Consider the following 18,424-nt stretch of genomic DNA (forward strand, 5'->3'; position numbering starts at 1 on the left):
AATGTGAGCATGTTCGAATATGCCTGTTTGGGTCTTTAAAAAAAATTGGGTATTCAGTTATACTTTTAAATTTTTTTTAAGACTTGTTAATTAAACTAAAGCTGGCTTGTTGTGTACAAAAGAATGTGGTTTGGTTTCATATGCTCGGAATTGATACGATACGCATTAGCAACATACTATCTCAAGTGATTCCAAGTGCTCGTGCTCGTGTACACTTAAAAAAGAACGTGCCTAGTCATGTGATTATTTTTCAGAATTTTTGCTAAATATGGTGGACTTAATCTGATGAATGGAGTTCTTATGCTTTAGTTTGAATTTAGCATGTTGGATATGAAAGCATGCATGTTAACATGTTATTGCAAAGTTTGTTTTGGTACAGGTGCATAAATGATATGAATGTGTGCGACCTTGAAATTCAATTTCTAGATCCGGGTTATGTTCATATGTATGTATGTTAACACATAAAAAGTTTTGTGTGACTACATTTATGGGACATGTTTAATTATCGTGCATTTATGAATTGGTTTCAAGTGCATGTGCATACATGGAATCGATGTGTGTTTAGCATGTACAATCATGCATAAATGTTCTCATGTACTTATGAATCATGAATGAATGCATGTGTGTTAAGTGATCACAAGAAAGTAATTGCACATAGTTGGTGAACACATGCATATGACTGTGGTAGCTCATGCACATTGTTAAATTGGTATAAATGAATGTGCATTTGGAATCATGTTAATATCATTGCATAAATTGCATATTGTTATGATTTTTTCATACAATGCATCAATGATCGAAATGAATCATCATGGGTCTAGTGGGCCTCGAGCGTTGGTTTGCTCTTTCTTTATGTATTTTTAATGCATCACAAAAATCACATTTATTTTGATTTCACTATATTGCACTGTTTTATGTGTTTATTAGATTGCTCTTGTTTTGATCTCTTTACAGGTTCTCTAAATATTGGCGGTATTGATGATTGTAAAGACATTTCGAGAATATAAAAAATTGATGATATCAAAGATCCTCTATGTAATGGAGCATATGATTGAGCACCCTCTAAAGAAACACCAAATAGAAGAAATTGATGAAGTCTATGAAGACATTTTATGTAATGGGTTTTGAAAGAATGGAAACCCTATTATCGACAGTGAAAGAGGGGAAGAGAGAGAGAGAGAGAGAGAGAGAGGAAAGAAGGCTCAGTCGATCGTGACTGCCTTCTCATTCTATTTATTAAAAGTGTAAAACACTAGGGTACGAAAATACCCCTTTACATAATATTAATTTACAATACATGAACTGGATCTGGACCCGATCCATTACACAAATGGATCGGGTCAGACATACACAGTGAAAGTAACGATGCCTTCTTTTCAGCCTCCCTCAAGTTGTGCATGGTGTTGGACCATGAACAACTTGTTCTTCAAAAACCAAAATCTATCCTTTGTTAACCCTTTAGTGAGGATATCAGCAACTTGTTCTTTAGTTGACACATACATGGGCTCAATCTCTTTGTCTTCAACCTTTTTCCTAATAAAATGTTGATCTATTTCAATGTGCTTTGCTCGACTATGGTAAATGGGATTGAATGACATGTTGATGGCACTTTGATTGTCACACAGTAACAGTGACCTAGCAATCGATTCTCCCATATTAGTCAGAAGATGTCTTATCCATGTACCCTCGGCCGTGGCAGTGGCCATCGATCTGTATTCAGCCTCAATGCTTGATCTAGCAACCGCCTTTTGTTTTCTACTGCTCCAGGATACCAAGTTTGGCCCAATGAAGTTGCAGTAACCAGATACTGATCGTCGTTCATCTGGATCACCCGCCCAATCAGCATAAGTAACAATCTCATGGCCACCGCCTGGATCTAATTCTTCCTTGCCTTTGTATATCAGCCCATCACCCATTGTACCCTTTAGGTAGCGAAGTATACGTTTGACTGCCTCCATATGTGACACACGAGGTTCATGCATAAACTGAGATACCTGATTAACCGAATATACTATGTCGGGTCTAGTAAAAGTCAGGTATTGCAACATGCCAACTAAACTGCGATACTTAGTGGGATCTCCATATATATCCCCTTCTTGTGAACTCAATTTCTGATGGATGACACTTGGAGTTGTTAACGGCTTACAATCTGTCATGCCTGCTCTGCCGAGAATGTCCAACGTATATTTGTGTTGAGTAAGGGTAAGCATATCATTTTTGTTATCAACTTCTACCCCAAGAAAATATCGCAGCTCTCCCAAATCTTTCATCTTAAATCTCTGATTTAATAACTTCTTCACCTGCTCAATGTAGCTTTTACAATTCCCTGTGATGATGATGTCATCTACATATATCAACAGAAGAGTAGTGACTCCTTGTTCATTGTGAATAAATAATGAGTGATCCAGAAGAGACCGAGAAAAGCCATGCCGTTGTATTTCTAGAGAAAAACTGTCGAACCAGGAACGAGAAGCTTGTTTCAAACCATAGAGTGCTCTCTTTAATTTGCATACATATTTTTTGGCGTCTCGTTCTGCATATCCAGTGGGTTGTTCCATGTAGACCTCTTCTTTTAAATCCCCGTGCAGAAAAGCATTTTTTACATCCAGCTGGCTCAATGTCCATCCATGTTTAATGGCTAGACTCAACACAATACGAATGGTCCCCATCTTAACTACAGGACTAAAGGTTTCATCAAAGTCTTGGCCTTCCTCTTGTGTGAATCCCTTGGCTACAAGTCGAGCTTTGTACCTTTCGATGCTCCCATCTGGTTTATATTTTATCTTGTACACCCATTTTGACCCAACGACATTTCTGTTAAGTGGTCTAGGCACAATCTCCCATATGCCACATTCATGTAAGGCCTCCATTTCTTCATTCATTGCTTCTACCCATCCTCTAGAGCTCGCAGCTTGATAGAACATAAGAGGCTCATCCTCTTTACATATGGATGTCAAGAATAGCTGAAAGTCCAATGAAAATTTTTTATAACTTACCCACCTGTCAAGCGGATGTCGAATCCGTGAAGATCTTCTGATATCCATTTGCTGCGAAACAGATGATCCAGAAGGATCCGTGTTCATACAAGGAATGAATGAGGGTTCTTTCTCTCGCCGAGTGTATACAATACCCTTATACCTTGTTGGCTCCAAGTCATATGTGACAGTTTCCTCCGTTTGGGTCTCATTGGCTGAATCCTCATGTGGCTAATTCTGACTGCAATTTTCTGGACAGTCTACTGTACCATTGGAGAAGAGTTCTGAATTTAACCATGGGTAGTATACCTCAATGCTGGAGCTTGAGTTATCAGTATCCACCATAGTTGAATTATTATCCTGATCAGCAAAGTTCATTTCATCGAAAATAACATTCCTTGATATTTTGACACGCTTACTCAGGGGATCATAACACCTGTACCCTTTGTAATCTTCAGCATATCCTATAAACCTGCATTTCAAAGCCTTATCTTGGAACTTGTGCCTGAGTGAGCTATCAATGTGCACATAACAAACAGACTCAAACACACGTAATTCATGATAATCAGGTTGTATGCCAAAAAGAGAGAAGTATGGTGACTTATTTTCTAAGATATTCATGGGCAAGCGATTTATCACATGAACTGTGGAGTGGAAGGCCTCAGTCCATAATGATGTAGGGAGATTGCTCCCGTGCATCATGCTCATTGCAGTCTCAACAATATGTCGATGCTTCCTCTCAGCAATCCCATTTTGTTGAGGTGTATGAGGGCAAGACACTCTTCTCTTTATCCCATTATGTTGAAGAAAATTAACAAAATCACTCGAGGAGAATTCACCTCCTCCATCACACTGGAAATTAAGAATGTTGGTAGAGAAATGATTTTGAACGAAAGAGTGAAATTTCTGGAACAATCCAAAAACTTCTGATTTGTGCTTCATAAAGAATATCCAAGTATAACGTGAGTAACTATCAATGAAAATAAGATAGTATTTACTGCCAGAAAAAGAAGTAATTGGAGCAGGACCCCAGACATCTGAACAAATGACCTCAAATGGCCTTGAAGCTCTTTTATTAATGGAAGCAAAAGGTAAGACATGACTCTTACATAGATGACAGCTAGAACATTTTGTATCAACGACTTCTGAACTCAGACTGGACTTAGGAATAAGATTATTCATGACAAGTTTTTCAATAAAATGGCGACCACAATGGCCAAGACGACTATGCCAAAGTCTTGGCTTATTACTTTCAGAAACATTAAATAAAAAATCTGAATCAAAGACTTGACGTTGGTGAGGCTTCAAGGATGAATGGTTGGGATGAATGAAGGAAGCATCTTCTTGGAAGATATACATGTTGCCCCATTGTTTTCCTTCAGCGAATGTCCTCCTCGTGCGAAGATCCTTGACATAAACAGAAAAGGGAGTAAATTCAACTGAAGCATTTGCATCATCAACAAGTTTTGAGACACAAACAATGTTCTTTTGAATATTAGGAGCATGGATGACACTTGGAAGTTTAAGAGAGGACTTTGACATGTGTATAATGGCATTTCCAGTGTGTGAGATGGCATGATGTGATCCATCTCCTGTGACAATGCTATTCTTTCCAACATAAGGTGTAAGAGTCAAGAGTTTACCTACATCACCTGTAACATGAGTAGCTGCTCCGGAGTCGACATACCAAGTTCCTTTGTCATTTTGTTTCATATTCAATCCAGCCAAGGCTGCCAACAACAACTCTTTTACTTCTTCATCCTTTCTAGCCTCTGCTTGTGGAGCTTTCCCTTTGTTTTGAGGATTAAACCAACAATTCGCTTTAATGTGCCCTTTCTTGTTGCATAGGAAACAGGCGGGAATGGGTCTTTGTCCCTGGACATTGGGTGTTGGAAGTATGCCACGACCTCCATAATTATTTCTCCCTTGTCCTCCTTTTCCTCGAAAAGAACTTCCTCTACCTCGACCATAACTCATTCCCATAGCCAGCACATCTTGTGTTCCGGAATTCCCATGAGAGGCTTCAGAGGAACCTTTCAGATTCATCTCATATTGCAATAGTTTTGCACGAAGATCTTCAAACTTTGGAAGTTCTGGTAAACATAGTAAGGTTGTCGTCATAACATGATAATCTGGCCCCAATCCACTCAAGGTTTGTTGTACTTTATCTTTTTCACTGACAAGACACCCAACAACAGCCAACTGATCTGTGATGCCTTTCATTTTATTCAGGTATTCCATAATAGACATGGAATCTTTCTTCAGCATTTGAAATTCTCGCTTAAGAAACATAATTCTTGCCTCAGAAATTTGTGAATATGTTTGAACTAACATATCCCACAGTTCCTTTGCCGAACAATCATCAGAAAGAGCAATAAGGACCTCCTGTGAAAGAGTTGAGGTGATATATGCCACTAGCGATTGATCCCTCTTCATCCAAGCAACATATTCTGGATTCTTGTGAAGAACAACAGATTGTTCTCCTTTATCGTCGGCCTTTTCTTGCGAAAGAAATTCTGGAGGCGGTGGGACCGATCCATTAAGATGACCAGAGAGGTCCTAACTTTTTATAAACGGAATAATCTGTCTTTTCCAGGTTAAGAAATTGCAGTTATTCAGTTTTTCAGATACTAGTTGACCGAGAAAACTTGAGGACAGACATGATTGCCCGTGAGTAAAATCCATTTGGTGAATATCTTTGAATCGACACTTAGGTATGAGAAACAAAGGGCTCGGCTAACAGAACACTGCTATCTTTGAATCGACACTTGGGTATGAGAAACAAAGGACTCGGCTAATCAAAAAAAAATTCAGATTGACAGTGATTGGCAGGTAGCAGGGAAACACATATTAAATGCAGGGAAAAACAGCAGTGAGGAAATCACAGATCAAGAGAGACAGGTTAACAATGATTAGCAGGTAGTAGGAAGAACACACAGATTAAATGTAGGAAAAGCAACAAGAAAAACAGCAGAAATTAAACCACAGATCGAATTAACACAAAGGAAAGGGGAACCTGATTTAATTAGACACAGGACACAGATTTTGCTGATAGAAGCACACACATTGACGATGTGTTTCTTTGAGATTCACGGCTGATAGGTCCAGATTCACGCTGGAATGAGATTCACACAGCTGATAGGTCCAGATTCACACTGTGTTTCTTTGAGATTCACGGCTGATAGGTCCAGATTCACGCTGGGATGAAAAGCACACAGCTGATGGGTCCAGATGCACGCTGGGTCTTTCTTCACACAGATTCACGCTGGTTCACGATACCACGCAGATTCACGCTGGGGATTTCTTCACGTAGATTCACGGTTGATAAACCCACGCTGCTGACGCTGATGGATTTACGCAGATTCAAACTGTGATACGCTCCTAGATTCTGCTCTGATACCATGAAAGAATGGAAACCCTATTATCGACAGTGAAAGAGGGGAAGAGAGAGAGAGAGATTCCAGAGGAAAGAAGGCTCAGTCGATCGTGACTGCCTTCTCATTCTATTTATTAAAAGTGTAAAACACTAGGGTACGAAAATACCCCTTTACATAATATTAATTTACAATACATGAACTGGATCTGGACCCGATCCATTACACAAATGGATCGGGTCAGACATACACAGTGAAAGTAACGATGCCTTCTTTTCAGGTTTCTCATTTTGTAATTTCAAACTTACAGTAAGACAATGTAAGTTTGAGTGAGGGTGTTAAAATGGATATATATATATATATATATTATTTTATGTATATATAAATATATATTATATATATGTTTAGTCAACATATGTTGACTAAAGTCAATATTGTCGTTGGACACCTTCTCCAACAGCTAGAAGGGACTTTCGCTTCTCCCCTCTATATACAAGTGGGTTTGTGAATACGTAAGGTTTGAGAGAGTGATGGGTAGTTTCCTAAGTTTTGAGTGTTGTAACGAGGCTCTTTTGTAATTTTTCATTTTTTTTATTATTTGAATTTCATATTTAATGAAATTGTTTATTTTTAAGTCTTGTGTTCTATGGGTATTTTCATTGTAAATGTGTGTTTACATTGTATTCTTGGCTCATGGGACACATTCCGGCATGCATTGGGATCCATACCATTTTGTGACAGATTACATATGTAAGGTCATTCCAAAAAAAGAATCTGGGATGCTTTTAGTAACTTCTCCAATAAATAACTAAACATAGTCTGCATCATACCATGGTAGCAACCGACCAGACAAGCAGCCTAACACACTAGTTGCTATTTTTGCACAATCCTGATTTCCTTTAACCTGTTCAAAGAAAACACAACCATTATTCAATGAACAGCAAATAAAATAAGTTAAAATGGGAGACTTCAACAGATTGGACCTAACAGTATTTCAAGAACTAAATGAGAAACAGTTCAATAGCATAAACAACAGAACCATTCTTTTTCAGAAACATACTAAAGCCTCAATAAAATTACTAGACAGAAATGCCTTCAGCCCTTCTATAATTCTTATGACAAAATCAATCCCTGTGGTGGCAACATCACACGCTGCCTCCAGCTTCGATGAGAGAGGTAGAGCAGAATCATCATTAGCAAGCCACAACAGTAAACTCTCAATGACAACACTTCTGTAGCTTATGCATTTCTCAGAGTCACCAAATTTCTCAATGGATATGCCGATTTGCACCAACCCTTTCAAAGAATGCTTCCATAAGACCGTCTCAACACAACCCTCGATGATTACCAAGACAAAGCCTCTCAATATATACTCGAACATATCTTTAGATGATGGTGAACAACGCCCGGGAAATGTTGCCAATATTTGCAGACACCTCACTGGAAACATTTTCCAAAATAATAAAAAAAATTAACATCAAATATGAACAACATACAAAAGTAACATTACGGCAGATGTAAATCATCATTGAAACCTAACTAGCATAAACTACCAGCCAAAAAGTGCTTCTCATCCAAATCAGTTACTAGTATATTAAACATGAAGATAAAAAAAAAGCACAAAAGTTTTACATCCACAAAGTCATAGTGAGTACTGAAACTGACAATATAGAAATATGAAGCAGTTAAAAATTTAAACATTTTAAACTACCAGTAGCTTAGTTTTCAGAAGCCAATGATTATCAGAAGCAAAATTATATAGGAAAAGTAAAAAACTAAAGATGTGTTAATATCACAATAAACAAAAAAAAAAAAGAAATATCTTAAAACTATTAGAATCGGTACCTTATGGTGTTCCATAAAATAGCCAAAGAAGAAGAGAAGACAATGAAGATTGGGGCTGCAGCTCCTTCTTGTGTAATGATTCCCAATGAGGGGACGTTGGGTAGGTCTGTTCTATTATATAGAAAACATTACAAGGTTTTTCATATTTTCCTATAACATAAACTTTACAACAAAGAAACTCAGCACCAATAGGAAACCAACACCAATAGGAAACGTCAGCTGTATTGGATCTGGGTTTGAATCAGGATCCAAACCCAGATCCAATGTCTTTATCTCTTAATAGCCTCCCTCAAGTTGTATATCATAATCGCCATGGACAACTTGGACTTCAAATACCAAAATCTTTGTTTTGTCAAACCCTTGGTGAAGAGATCTGCAATTTGATTTTCTGAACCGATAAATTTGGCTTCAAGTTAACCATCTTCATTTTTACTTCTGATGAAGTGTTGATCAATTTCTATATGCTTGGTCTTTCTATGATAAGCAGGATTCAATGAATTTTTTATGACATTTTGATTGTCACAAAATAAAACTGATCTAGGGACTATCTCATCTAGTTAATATAACAAACTTCTTATGTATGTTAATTCTGAGGTTGTTGTCGTCATGGCTCGATATTCAGCTTTTATGCTTGATCGTGTTATAGCACGTTGTTTACGACTAGACCAAGAAACTAGACTACCTCCAACAAAGATACAATATCCTGAAATTGATCTTCTCTCATCGGGATCTCTTGCCCAGTCAGCATCCGAGTAAGCCACAACTATGAGGAGATCTTCTCCAAGATCTCTTTTCGTATAGAACAAATCATCCCCCAAGGTACCTTTCAAATACATTAGAATTTGCTTCACTACTTCCACTAAGTGTTGTAGAAATATAAGAAAACCCTCAATATTAGGATGCGATAATTGAGTCTGGGTGTGGCCCAGATCTAATTGACCAGACCAAAATGAGCCAATTAAAAGGTGTTAAAAAGTTTTATTTTCGACCTTTAAATTCATGCAAAATTTGAACAAAATTCTGGTTATTTTCGAGCGAAATTTGAGTTATATATCGTTGAATGCGTCTCAAAATTATGAGCATAACAATATTTTATTTTTCTTGATTCAAGGTATGGTTTGCCCGAAAATCACATTTTTTTAAAAAATGAACCGTTTGTCATTTCGGATCCAGATTTGGATTGGACAGGATCTGGTGGATTTGATCCAAATCAATATAGATTTAGACTCTATCCACGACCCATATTAATCTGGATTTGATCCAGCTCAAGACCCATTTGGATTTTTTAGATGGATTTTGGATCTGAATCTATATCCAAATCCATGCCCAATGGTTTTTTCAACTTTAAATTCATTAGAAACCTTTAAATTGGAGTTAATTAATGTTAAAAAGCCTCCCAAGTTAATTTAGCAATTTTTGGAAGCCTCTGAAAATTTATTTATTATTTATTATTAATTAATTAATTAATTTAATTCCAGAAATTTAATTTAACAATTGTTTAGGACTCTAAGTAAAGCCCTTAAACCCATATAAAATCACTTTAGAAGTGTTCTGATTCAATAATATAATTTTTGGAAGCTTCTAGGTATTTATTTATTAATAAATAATAATTATTAATTAATTAATTAATTAATTAATTAATTAATTCCGAGATTTCTTTTTTAGAGTATTTAGGACTCTTAGTAGAGCCCTTAAACACACCTAGAAGCATCTAATAAGGTTTTAGAAAGCCTATTAAAATGAAACTTTGAAAAAAGTCAACACTTGGAGAGTTTCGAAATTTTCGGAACTCTAAGATAAAAGAAAGTTTCAGTTGGGGTTGCAGTCTCTTCTCCAGGCCATCTAGAGCTCTATAAATAGATAAAAAAAAGAAGGAAGAAAGAGAGAGAAAATGAGAGGAAGAGGAAGAAGAAGAAGGGAGCTTCTTCCCCAATCATCCATCGTTTTCACCGTTGATTTCTATTTCTTTTTCGATCTATGGTTAAGGTACGGATTTCTCTCTTGTTTCGAATGAGAAAAAGAACATGGATTTGTATTCCATGCAATGTTTTGGTAAAAATACATGGAAAAGGAGTAAATCTAGATATTTACTCCAATAAGAGTTTAATTTCTCTCTTGTTCGCAGTTTATATTGGAAAATATATACATAATGATGCTTGCATTTGTGGATCCCTAAATCGAGACAGATTTTTCATGTTTATAACATGCACAATTCTGGTCCAGGTTTAGTGCATGTATAATCTTGGTAACGGGGAGCAATAATTAGTTATATGTATTCTTGTAATTTGATTTGTTGAAAGATGCATGCCTAATCGAAAAATTTGCAAAACCGGACTTGCTTGTGAATCATGCATAACTGAATAGATATATGCATTCTCATGCATACTTGATATATGAATCTGTGCAAGCATGCAAAACCAAGTGGAATCATGTATTTATATGCCTACTTAAGCGATGGAACTCCATCTGCATGCAGCCTAAGTTGAACATGCATATGCATGCATAATTGAATCTAAAGATGTGTGATTTTGCATGTTATATACATATATTTTGTATATTTTCCTTTTTAAAATATATATATATATATATATACATATATATATATATGAAGAGGTGTGGTCTGTCGGCAGACCAGCCGAACCAGATCGGCTGGTCAGGCCCGACCAGACTTGGCCATGTTCAGCCCAGCCTGGCCTGGCCAGACCCGGCCATGTGCTGGCAGCCATGACAGGCCCAGCTGAACCGAGTTCAGGTGGCCTGGGCTTGCCAGGTCTGCCGAGCCTGCCGGACATACCCGAGTGGGTTTGACTGGCAGGTTTTGTTTAAAAAAAATTTGTAGAGAATGTTTTCAGTTGGGCTGACTGTCAGCCCAGCTGAAATACATTTTCTGCTGGCCTGACAGGCCCGGGTTGGGCGTGCAGTGGGCTGCCAGACAAGCCGATTGTGTTGGCTGGGCTGGAGCCGAGCCCAGCCGACTGGGTCGGCTGGGAACAGTGGGTTATTTCTTTCAAAGAAAAAAAGAATTATGTATATTTTTATTTTATGGTTGGCATGCCAAAGTTCGGATAGGTATATGTGAATTTCAGGTGATGCTCATATGATATGCTTCATTGAATCTGAAAATGGTATATTAAATTGGCATGTTAAATTTCCAGATTTTGTTATTTCAAATTGGGCTTAGCTGTATGCACGGAAAAGCATACAAATTTTGCATGCTGCTCATTTATATATCATGCTTAAACCGGACATTCTATGCTAAGTTAAGTGTTAATGTAAGGTGGTTTTTCTTATGCATGAGCATACGTGAAATTGATCTGTTGATGCATGTAAATAAATGCATGAGTGTTCACATGCTTTAATTAAAATGGTTCATGAATGAAAGCATGCATTTGACATGAATACTTGTATTAAATGAAATCATGCATTGGACATGAATATGTGTATTGAATGAAAGGGGTGTTATTAAAAACATGCCTCAAGGCACAAAAAGCACGTCTCGCCTCAAGGCGAGGGGCTTTATGCCTTAAAACGCATGTACAAAGCGCAACAAAGAGCCCTCGGACCCCCCTTACTGCAAGGGTAAAAACTTTGAATCAGGCTCCACAACTCATCAGTTGGACCTATGTTAAAATGAGTGGGTCCAAACCTGAATCCGTCTAAGTAATGTAGGTATCAGATCAAGATTCGGGTTTAATTGGATTTTTATAAGAAAAACTATACCCAGATCCGATAAAAAATACATAAACTAGACCCAGTCCATACTTGGCAAAATAATAATTTAAATTATTTTACATTGAAAATTTGAGAATCTTAACCAAAACTCCAATCATACCTGGTTTGGTATAAAATTTTATAAACCATACCCAACCCATATAATAATCGGACCTCATGAGTCCAACCCATATAATAATTGGACCTTTTGTTAATGCTAAAATGCATTTTCTAATTATGACATGATATTGTTAATGCTAATATGCATTTCGTTGTTAATGTTAATTTTTTATTTAATGAATGCTCATGTTTTATTTCTTAGATACTTACATAGATCAAGTTGTTGCATTAATGTTATTTTTACATGTTAATCTCATATTTTTTCAGTATTTATTTGAGATTTTTTATTTTTTGTTGGTTGTTGCTTCACCAATAAAGAATTTTTTATTTATTTATAATTTTAGATATTTTTTATAGTTTTTTTAAGTTTAAAAAAAAACTTTGAGGCTTACTCTTTATGCCTCAAGGCTTACGCCTCGCCTCAGATTTTGGTGGAGTGTCTCGCTACACCTCGACGCTTTTCACAACACTGAATGAAAGCATGCATTTAACCTGGATCTGTGAACTCATGCACATGCATATGAATATTATGGTTTCATGCACATCTCTAAAATTTACATACATGAATGTGCATTGAGAAGCATTCAAAAGTAATGCATAGTGGTATGTTATTCATGATTACTGTTCTTGTTGCAATGTTCTATGTTGCCACGGGTTGTGATCCCGTGAAGAGCTTCGCATATTGATTTGCAAGCTTGTATTATTAATTTTGCGTGTTGAATTGCAAAATTTAAAGAGGTGAATTAATAACAAGATAAAATAAATTAAAGAACAGTGTAATATAGGTTTTCTTGATATCCCTTCTTGAGTGTGAGAATCATGGACATTGTGGTGTTGGGAAAACCGTGAGGATACTAAAACTCTGTGTGTGTGTTGTTGCCCCTAAACCCGATATTGAGGTTCTTCTCCTGGCCACGGTTTTAGGGAGAGTCCAGCACTTTGCTTGGGATGGTGTGTAGACAAGTTTTTTTGGTATACCAAGAAAGTGGCATTATGGTTATTGATTTTCATAGTATCCCGACATTGGTTGTTGATTTTCAATGTTCCAATAGATGGTGTTGATTCCTGATATCAATCGAGTGTTAAGTTTGGAACCCAGTAATAAAATACAACGTGTGTGCTAAGTTACTGATGCAGCGAAGAGGATCGGCTTTCTCGTTCCTTAATGTGGACCGACGATGCACGACTTTAGTGTTCGTGCAATGTGCAGAAATTGAAAAGTAAAGGCCCACCGAAAACGATGGGGCTTATTTTATTCAATGAAAGCTTTAAAGGAACAATAAAGAATGCAAACTAAAGGGATCAAACAATAGAATGGAATAAAGAAAGCAAAAGGAGAAGTCGGTTGGAAGAAAACAGAACAAAAAACGTTAAGGTTGCTGCTCTTCTTCAAAATTCCCCTTTCACACAACCCTAGAACAGGGTTTTAAAGACGCCCACGGGATCTGGGTCTCGGGTCCGGACCCGAACCCGAGACAGCTTCAGTTTGGAGTCGGATCGGTGGCGATCTGAACCTTCCCTCTTCTGGAGTAGGTGCGCAGTACATCCCTGCATCGAGTCACCTTACCTGCGATCGGGTCATGCTGCTGGACCCGATCGTCCATCCCTTGTGGTGGGTCGGGTTCCCTGGCCATGCCAGGGTCACGCGGTATAGCCTGCTCTGCATCATTCTCCCCTGGTTGGGAAGAAGTTGGCTCTGACGACTTGTTGTCCCCACAGTAAGCATATATATCAGACACATTGAAAATCGATGAAATGTTTCAATCTTCGGGCAGTTCAAGGAGGTAGGCATTTGGACCCAATCGCCGGAGGACCTTGAATGGGCCATATTTCTTAGGACTCAGTTTACTATGAGTACCCACTGGGAAACGCTCAGGACGCAGGTAAACCCAAACTAACTGATCGACTTGGAACTGGATATCTCGACGACCTTGGTCAACGAAAGCTTTGTAAGCTTCGTAACTCTGAACGAGTTTGACTCGAACTTGCCTATGTATATCACGCATGTATTCAATGACATCAAAGGCGTCTGGGGCTGGGTCGGAGAGACTGGACACTGGTGCTAGATCTACGACATGAGTGGGTGACCGACCATAAGCCACTTGAAAAGGAGACTTTCCCGTAGACCGGTTGATGGAACTATTATACGCGAACTCGGCTTGAGGCAAGACTAGGTCACATGTTTTGACATTCTCCCCTACAAGACTCCGTAACAAGTTCCCTAGGGTTCGATTCACAACTTCGGTTTGGCCATCCGTTTGAGGGTGGTATGCACTGTTGAACTGGAGCTTGGTTTTCAATAAAGCCCATAGCGATTTTCAAAAATGGCTCATAAAACGCGTGTCACGATCCGAAGTGATCGTGTGAGGCAATCCATGAAAACGGGCCACGTCCTTGAAGTAGTATGAGGCTACTAACGAAGCATCAGTGGTTCGCTTACACGAGACAAAGATAGCCATCTTGGAAAACTGGTCAACCACAACTAAGATGGAATCAAAACGACGCGAGGTCCTGGGAAGATCCACAATAAAATCCATAGACACATGTTCCCAGGGTCGCTCAGGGACGGGCAACAGAGTATACAGACCACTATTCTGACGACGACCTTTGGACACCTGACACACTCGACAACTCTGAACAAACTTGCCAACATCTTTACCCATTTTGGGCCAAAAGTACCGCTCATCTAACAGTGTGAACGTCTTATCATATCCAAAATGCTCAGCTAGTCCCCCTTCATGTAACTCAGAAATCAATTGGAGTCTAAGGGAGAATGCAGGCACACATAACTTATTACCTCGAAAAAGGTAACCATTATGAATACTAAATCGTGGATCAATCGTGCTATCAGGGCAGAGGCACCCCTACCAAACCTGTTGGAAGTCAGGATCTGTGGGGTACAGCTCCTTGCACTGCTTAAACCCGATGACCTGCACAGACATAGTCATCAAAAGGCTATTCTCCCTGCTAAGTGCATCAGCTACCTTATTTAGAGTACCAGATTGATGGCGAATGGTGAAAGTGTACTCCTGCAAGAAACTAACCCACTTGGCATGACGAGCACTCAACTTCTTTTGACTATTTGGATACTTTAATGCCTCGTGATCCATGTACAAGACAAACTCCTTATAAATAAGATAATGCCTCCAATAACGAAGGGCTTGTATCACGACATAAAACTCATCATAAGTGGAGTATTGGCACCTGGCTTGAGTCAGTTTTTCACTGAAGAAAGCAATGGGTTTGCAGTTATGACTCAGGACTGCACCAACTCCTACTTTGGAGGCATCACACTCAACCTCAAAGACTGCATTAAAATCAGGGAGGGCTAAGACAGAAGCACTAGTCAATTTCTCCTTGATGAGTGTGAAGGCTTTTCCCGCAGTAGATGTCCAATGGAAACTAGTACCCTTTAGGCATTCTGTGATGGGGGCCATGAGGGTGCTGAAGTTTCTCAGAAAACGGCTGTAGAAAGTGGTTACCCATGGAAACTACGGATTTCTCCTATAGTCTTTGGGGTAGGCCATTCCACAATCACACGGACTTTGGCGGGATCCGCCTTAACTCCGTCGAAAGACACAATAAAACCCAAAAATACGACACTTGGCATCATAAACTCACACTTTTTAGTATTGACATACAGTTTTTCCCTTCTTAAAATCTCCAAGACCTGACGCAAGTGACTTAAATGATCGAACAACAACGAGCTATAAATCAAAATGTCATCAAAATAGACAACAACAAACTTCCCTATGCACGGACGCAACACTTGGGTCATCATATTCATGAAAGTACTGGGGGCATTTGATAGCCCAAAGGGCATGACTAACCACTCATACAACCCATCACGTGTCTTGAATGTCGTTTTCCACTTGTCCCCCTCTCGGATACGGATTTGGTGGTACCCACTTTTTAAATCAATTTTGGAAAAGATAGAGGCACCAGCCAACATGTCAAACATATCGTCCAAGCCAGGAATGGGAAAACAGGGGAAAACAATATTTGATAGTAATGTAGTTGATTGCACGACTATCAACACACATGCGTATGGACCCATCTTTCTTAGGGGTGAGCAGAGCAAGTACAACGCAAGGGCTCACGCTCTCACAAATAAAACCCTTTTGCAGTAACTCCTAGACCTGCCTCAACAACTCGGCATGTTCAGATGGGTTCATGCGGTACGCGGGGAGGTTAGGGAGACTAGATCCTGGGACAAAATCAATTGCGTGTTGAACCACCCTCATCGAAGGTAGACCATCAAGGAGGTCGTCTGGCATAATGCCGCGATACTCCTCAACAAGTGGGGCGATGACCGCGGGAAAGGGCAATGACGTACTCATCGATGGCTTAGCCACCAGGGCATAGCAATAACCATCCTCCCGACAATGGCTCAAGAAAGACCGATAAGATAGGCCCGCAAGCCTGGGAACTCGCTCAGGCTTATCCACAGTGGGAAAACTGGTCTCCTTGATAAGGAGGAGGACTATTCTATGACCCTTAAAGATAAAGGAGTACGTGTTCCGACCATCATCATGAACGGTCTTGCGATCAAATTGTCAGGGACGCCCCAAAAGGATGTGACACGCACTCATAGGGGCTACATCACACCACACCTCATCGTGGTAATACTCCCCCATAGAGAACCGAACTAGATAACGTTGGGTGATGAGAACTTTGTTCCCTCTCTTAAACCATGTCATTTTGTAAGGTTGAGACAATTTTTCCGTTTTCAGGTTTAGGGTGGACACGACACTCTGGGACACCATATTCTCACACGCCCCAGTATCGATGATAACATCACAGGCGTGACCCTCACAGTTGCACCGGGTTATAAAAATGTTGTTCCGCAACCATTTTTCAGTTGTCGACTCACGGGGTGCAGTCAAAATGTGACGGATGGACAATAAGTTCTTGATGTTGCCATCGAACTCTACAACTTCCCTCTCATCATTTTCCTCAACTGATGACTCACCCTTCTTACTATCGGATGCTGACTCAACAATACCCTCGATAAGGTAGGCGTTCTTGTTCACAGTGGGACACTTAGACACGACATGCCCTAACTCCTGACATCTAAAACACCGGATGGTAGACTCACTAGGTTTGGCTTTGGATCTGGTATTGTATGTGGGGGCGGACTGGTCAGGTTTGCTAGGATCTACTCTAGGTGTGGACTTGGAATCTTCCTTCCTAGGGGAGCTTGCTCCCCTGGTTGGGAAACTCGCCTTGGGTCGATTGGACCGGTCACTACGGGAGGTCCTATATTTCTGCTTCCTTTTCAACTTTTCCTCAATATTCATGGCATAATTGTTTGCCTGATCTAATGTCTCGACTGTGACACAATTAAAATCGTCAGAAATAGCAGGATGGAGACCAGAAATATACCTCGTGACTTGTTGGCGGGTGGTCTCCTCGATTTGCACTCGCAAGGATAGACGATGGAACTCAGCAGTGTACTCCGCCATGGTATGGGTGCCTTGACGCAGGGTCAGGTATTCCTTGTAGGCTCGCTCGGCGTGGTCTGAAGGCACGAACTTTGATTGTATCAACCTCTGCATCTCCTCCCATGTCTGTACGCACTTTAGTCACTGTCGTTCCCTTGACCTCTGCAATTTAACCCACCATGTCTGCGCTAGGCCCCTCAATCGGGTGGATGCTAAAGAGACACGACAATGTACAGCTATAGTGTGGAAGTCGAAGAAAAACTGTACGACATAAGACCAGTTGAAGAACTGCTCTGCATCGAATCGTCCGACGAACTCCAGAAGGTCGAGCTTCACCCCATAGATGGAGGGGTGCTCTGGTGTTCTCTGCTGACGAGTCTCCACCATTCCTGTGGGATACTCGTTCCAGAAAGTGTCGTCGTCCCACACTGCTTCATCACCCTTTGCGCGATACTGCTCGCCTGGATACTGGTGTTGACGAACTCCAACGACATGTGGTCGGCACTCAAGTCGCGTCGGTCCCTGCTAATTCTGCCTTGGTCTGGCTTGCCCGTGGGCGGGAGCCATCTGTGGCCGGTATTGTGGCGCCGATATGACAGGAGGTCCTACAAAAGGTGGACGGACTTTGTGGGTATCGGGCTCTAGGTGGGTAGGAACATGATAACATGGGCCTAAGTTATGGGTTGGATTAAGGTAGGGGTAGTGGATCGGGTATAATACGGGGTTCTGGATCGGGGATGGGTTAATGAGTTGGTCCATGTTTGGCTGTTGGTAAGGGCATCGAGTCTGGTTTGGATAGTATTGGGATGATTCACTCGATTGGATCTGGATCGGGTCAAGTCCTAAACTACTCGTCGGACCCAGAATGGGGTAGGTAGGATCATAGATCGAGTTGTGGTGTGACAAGGCCTAGTTTGAACTTGATCCTTGGTCCATAATGAGATGGGTCTGGTTT

The 18,424-nt window shown here is 39.9% G+C and overlaps 1 protein-coding gene across 1 annotated transcript in view; it reads right to left on the bottom strand.

Moving 5' to 3' along the window:
* MET18 (ARM repeat superfamily protein) overlaps positions 1-18,424 on the bottom strand; it is a 131,993-nt gene that overhangs the window by 39,452 nt on the left and 74,117 nt on the right. Inside the window, exons 12-19 of the mRNA XM_089981794.1 lie at positions 17,704-17,937; positions 16,639-17,595; positions 16,165-16,521; positions 15,667-15,732; positions 14,927-15,054; positions 7,903-8,009; positions 7,410-7,789; positions 7,180-7,253 (exon numbers count right to left, since the gene is read on the bottom strand). Coding sequence (XP_089837920.1) covers positions 7,180-7,253; positions 7,410-7,789; positions 7,903-8,009; positions 14,927-15,054; positions 15,667-15,732; positions 16,165-16,521; positions 16,639-17,595; positions 17,704-17,937 — 2,303 coding nt within the window. The remainder of the gene's footprint in view (positions 1-7,179; positions 7,254-7,409; positions 7,790-7,902; positions 8,010-14,926; positions 15,055-15,666; positions 15,733-16,164; positions 16,522-16,638; positions 17,596-17,703; positions 17,938-18,424) is intronic.

The sequence above is a fragment of the Nuphar pumila genome, chromosome 12, assembly GCF_984573655.1.
Source record: "Nuphar pumila chromosome 12, dmNupPumi1.hap1.1, whole genome shotgun sequence".
Taxonomy (NCBI): domain Eukaryota; kingdom Viridiplantae; phylum Streptophyta; class Magnoliopsida; order Nymphaeales; family Nymphaeaceae; genus Nuphar; species Nuphar pumila.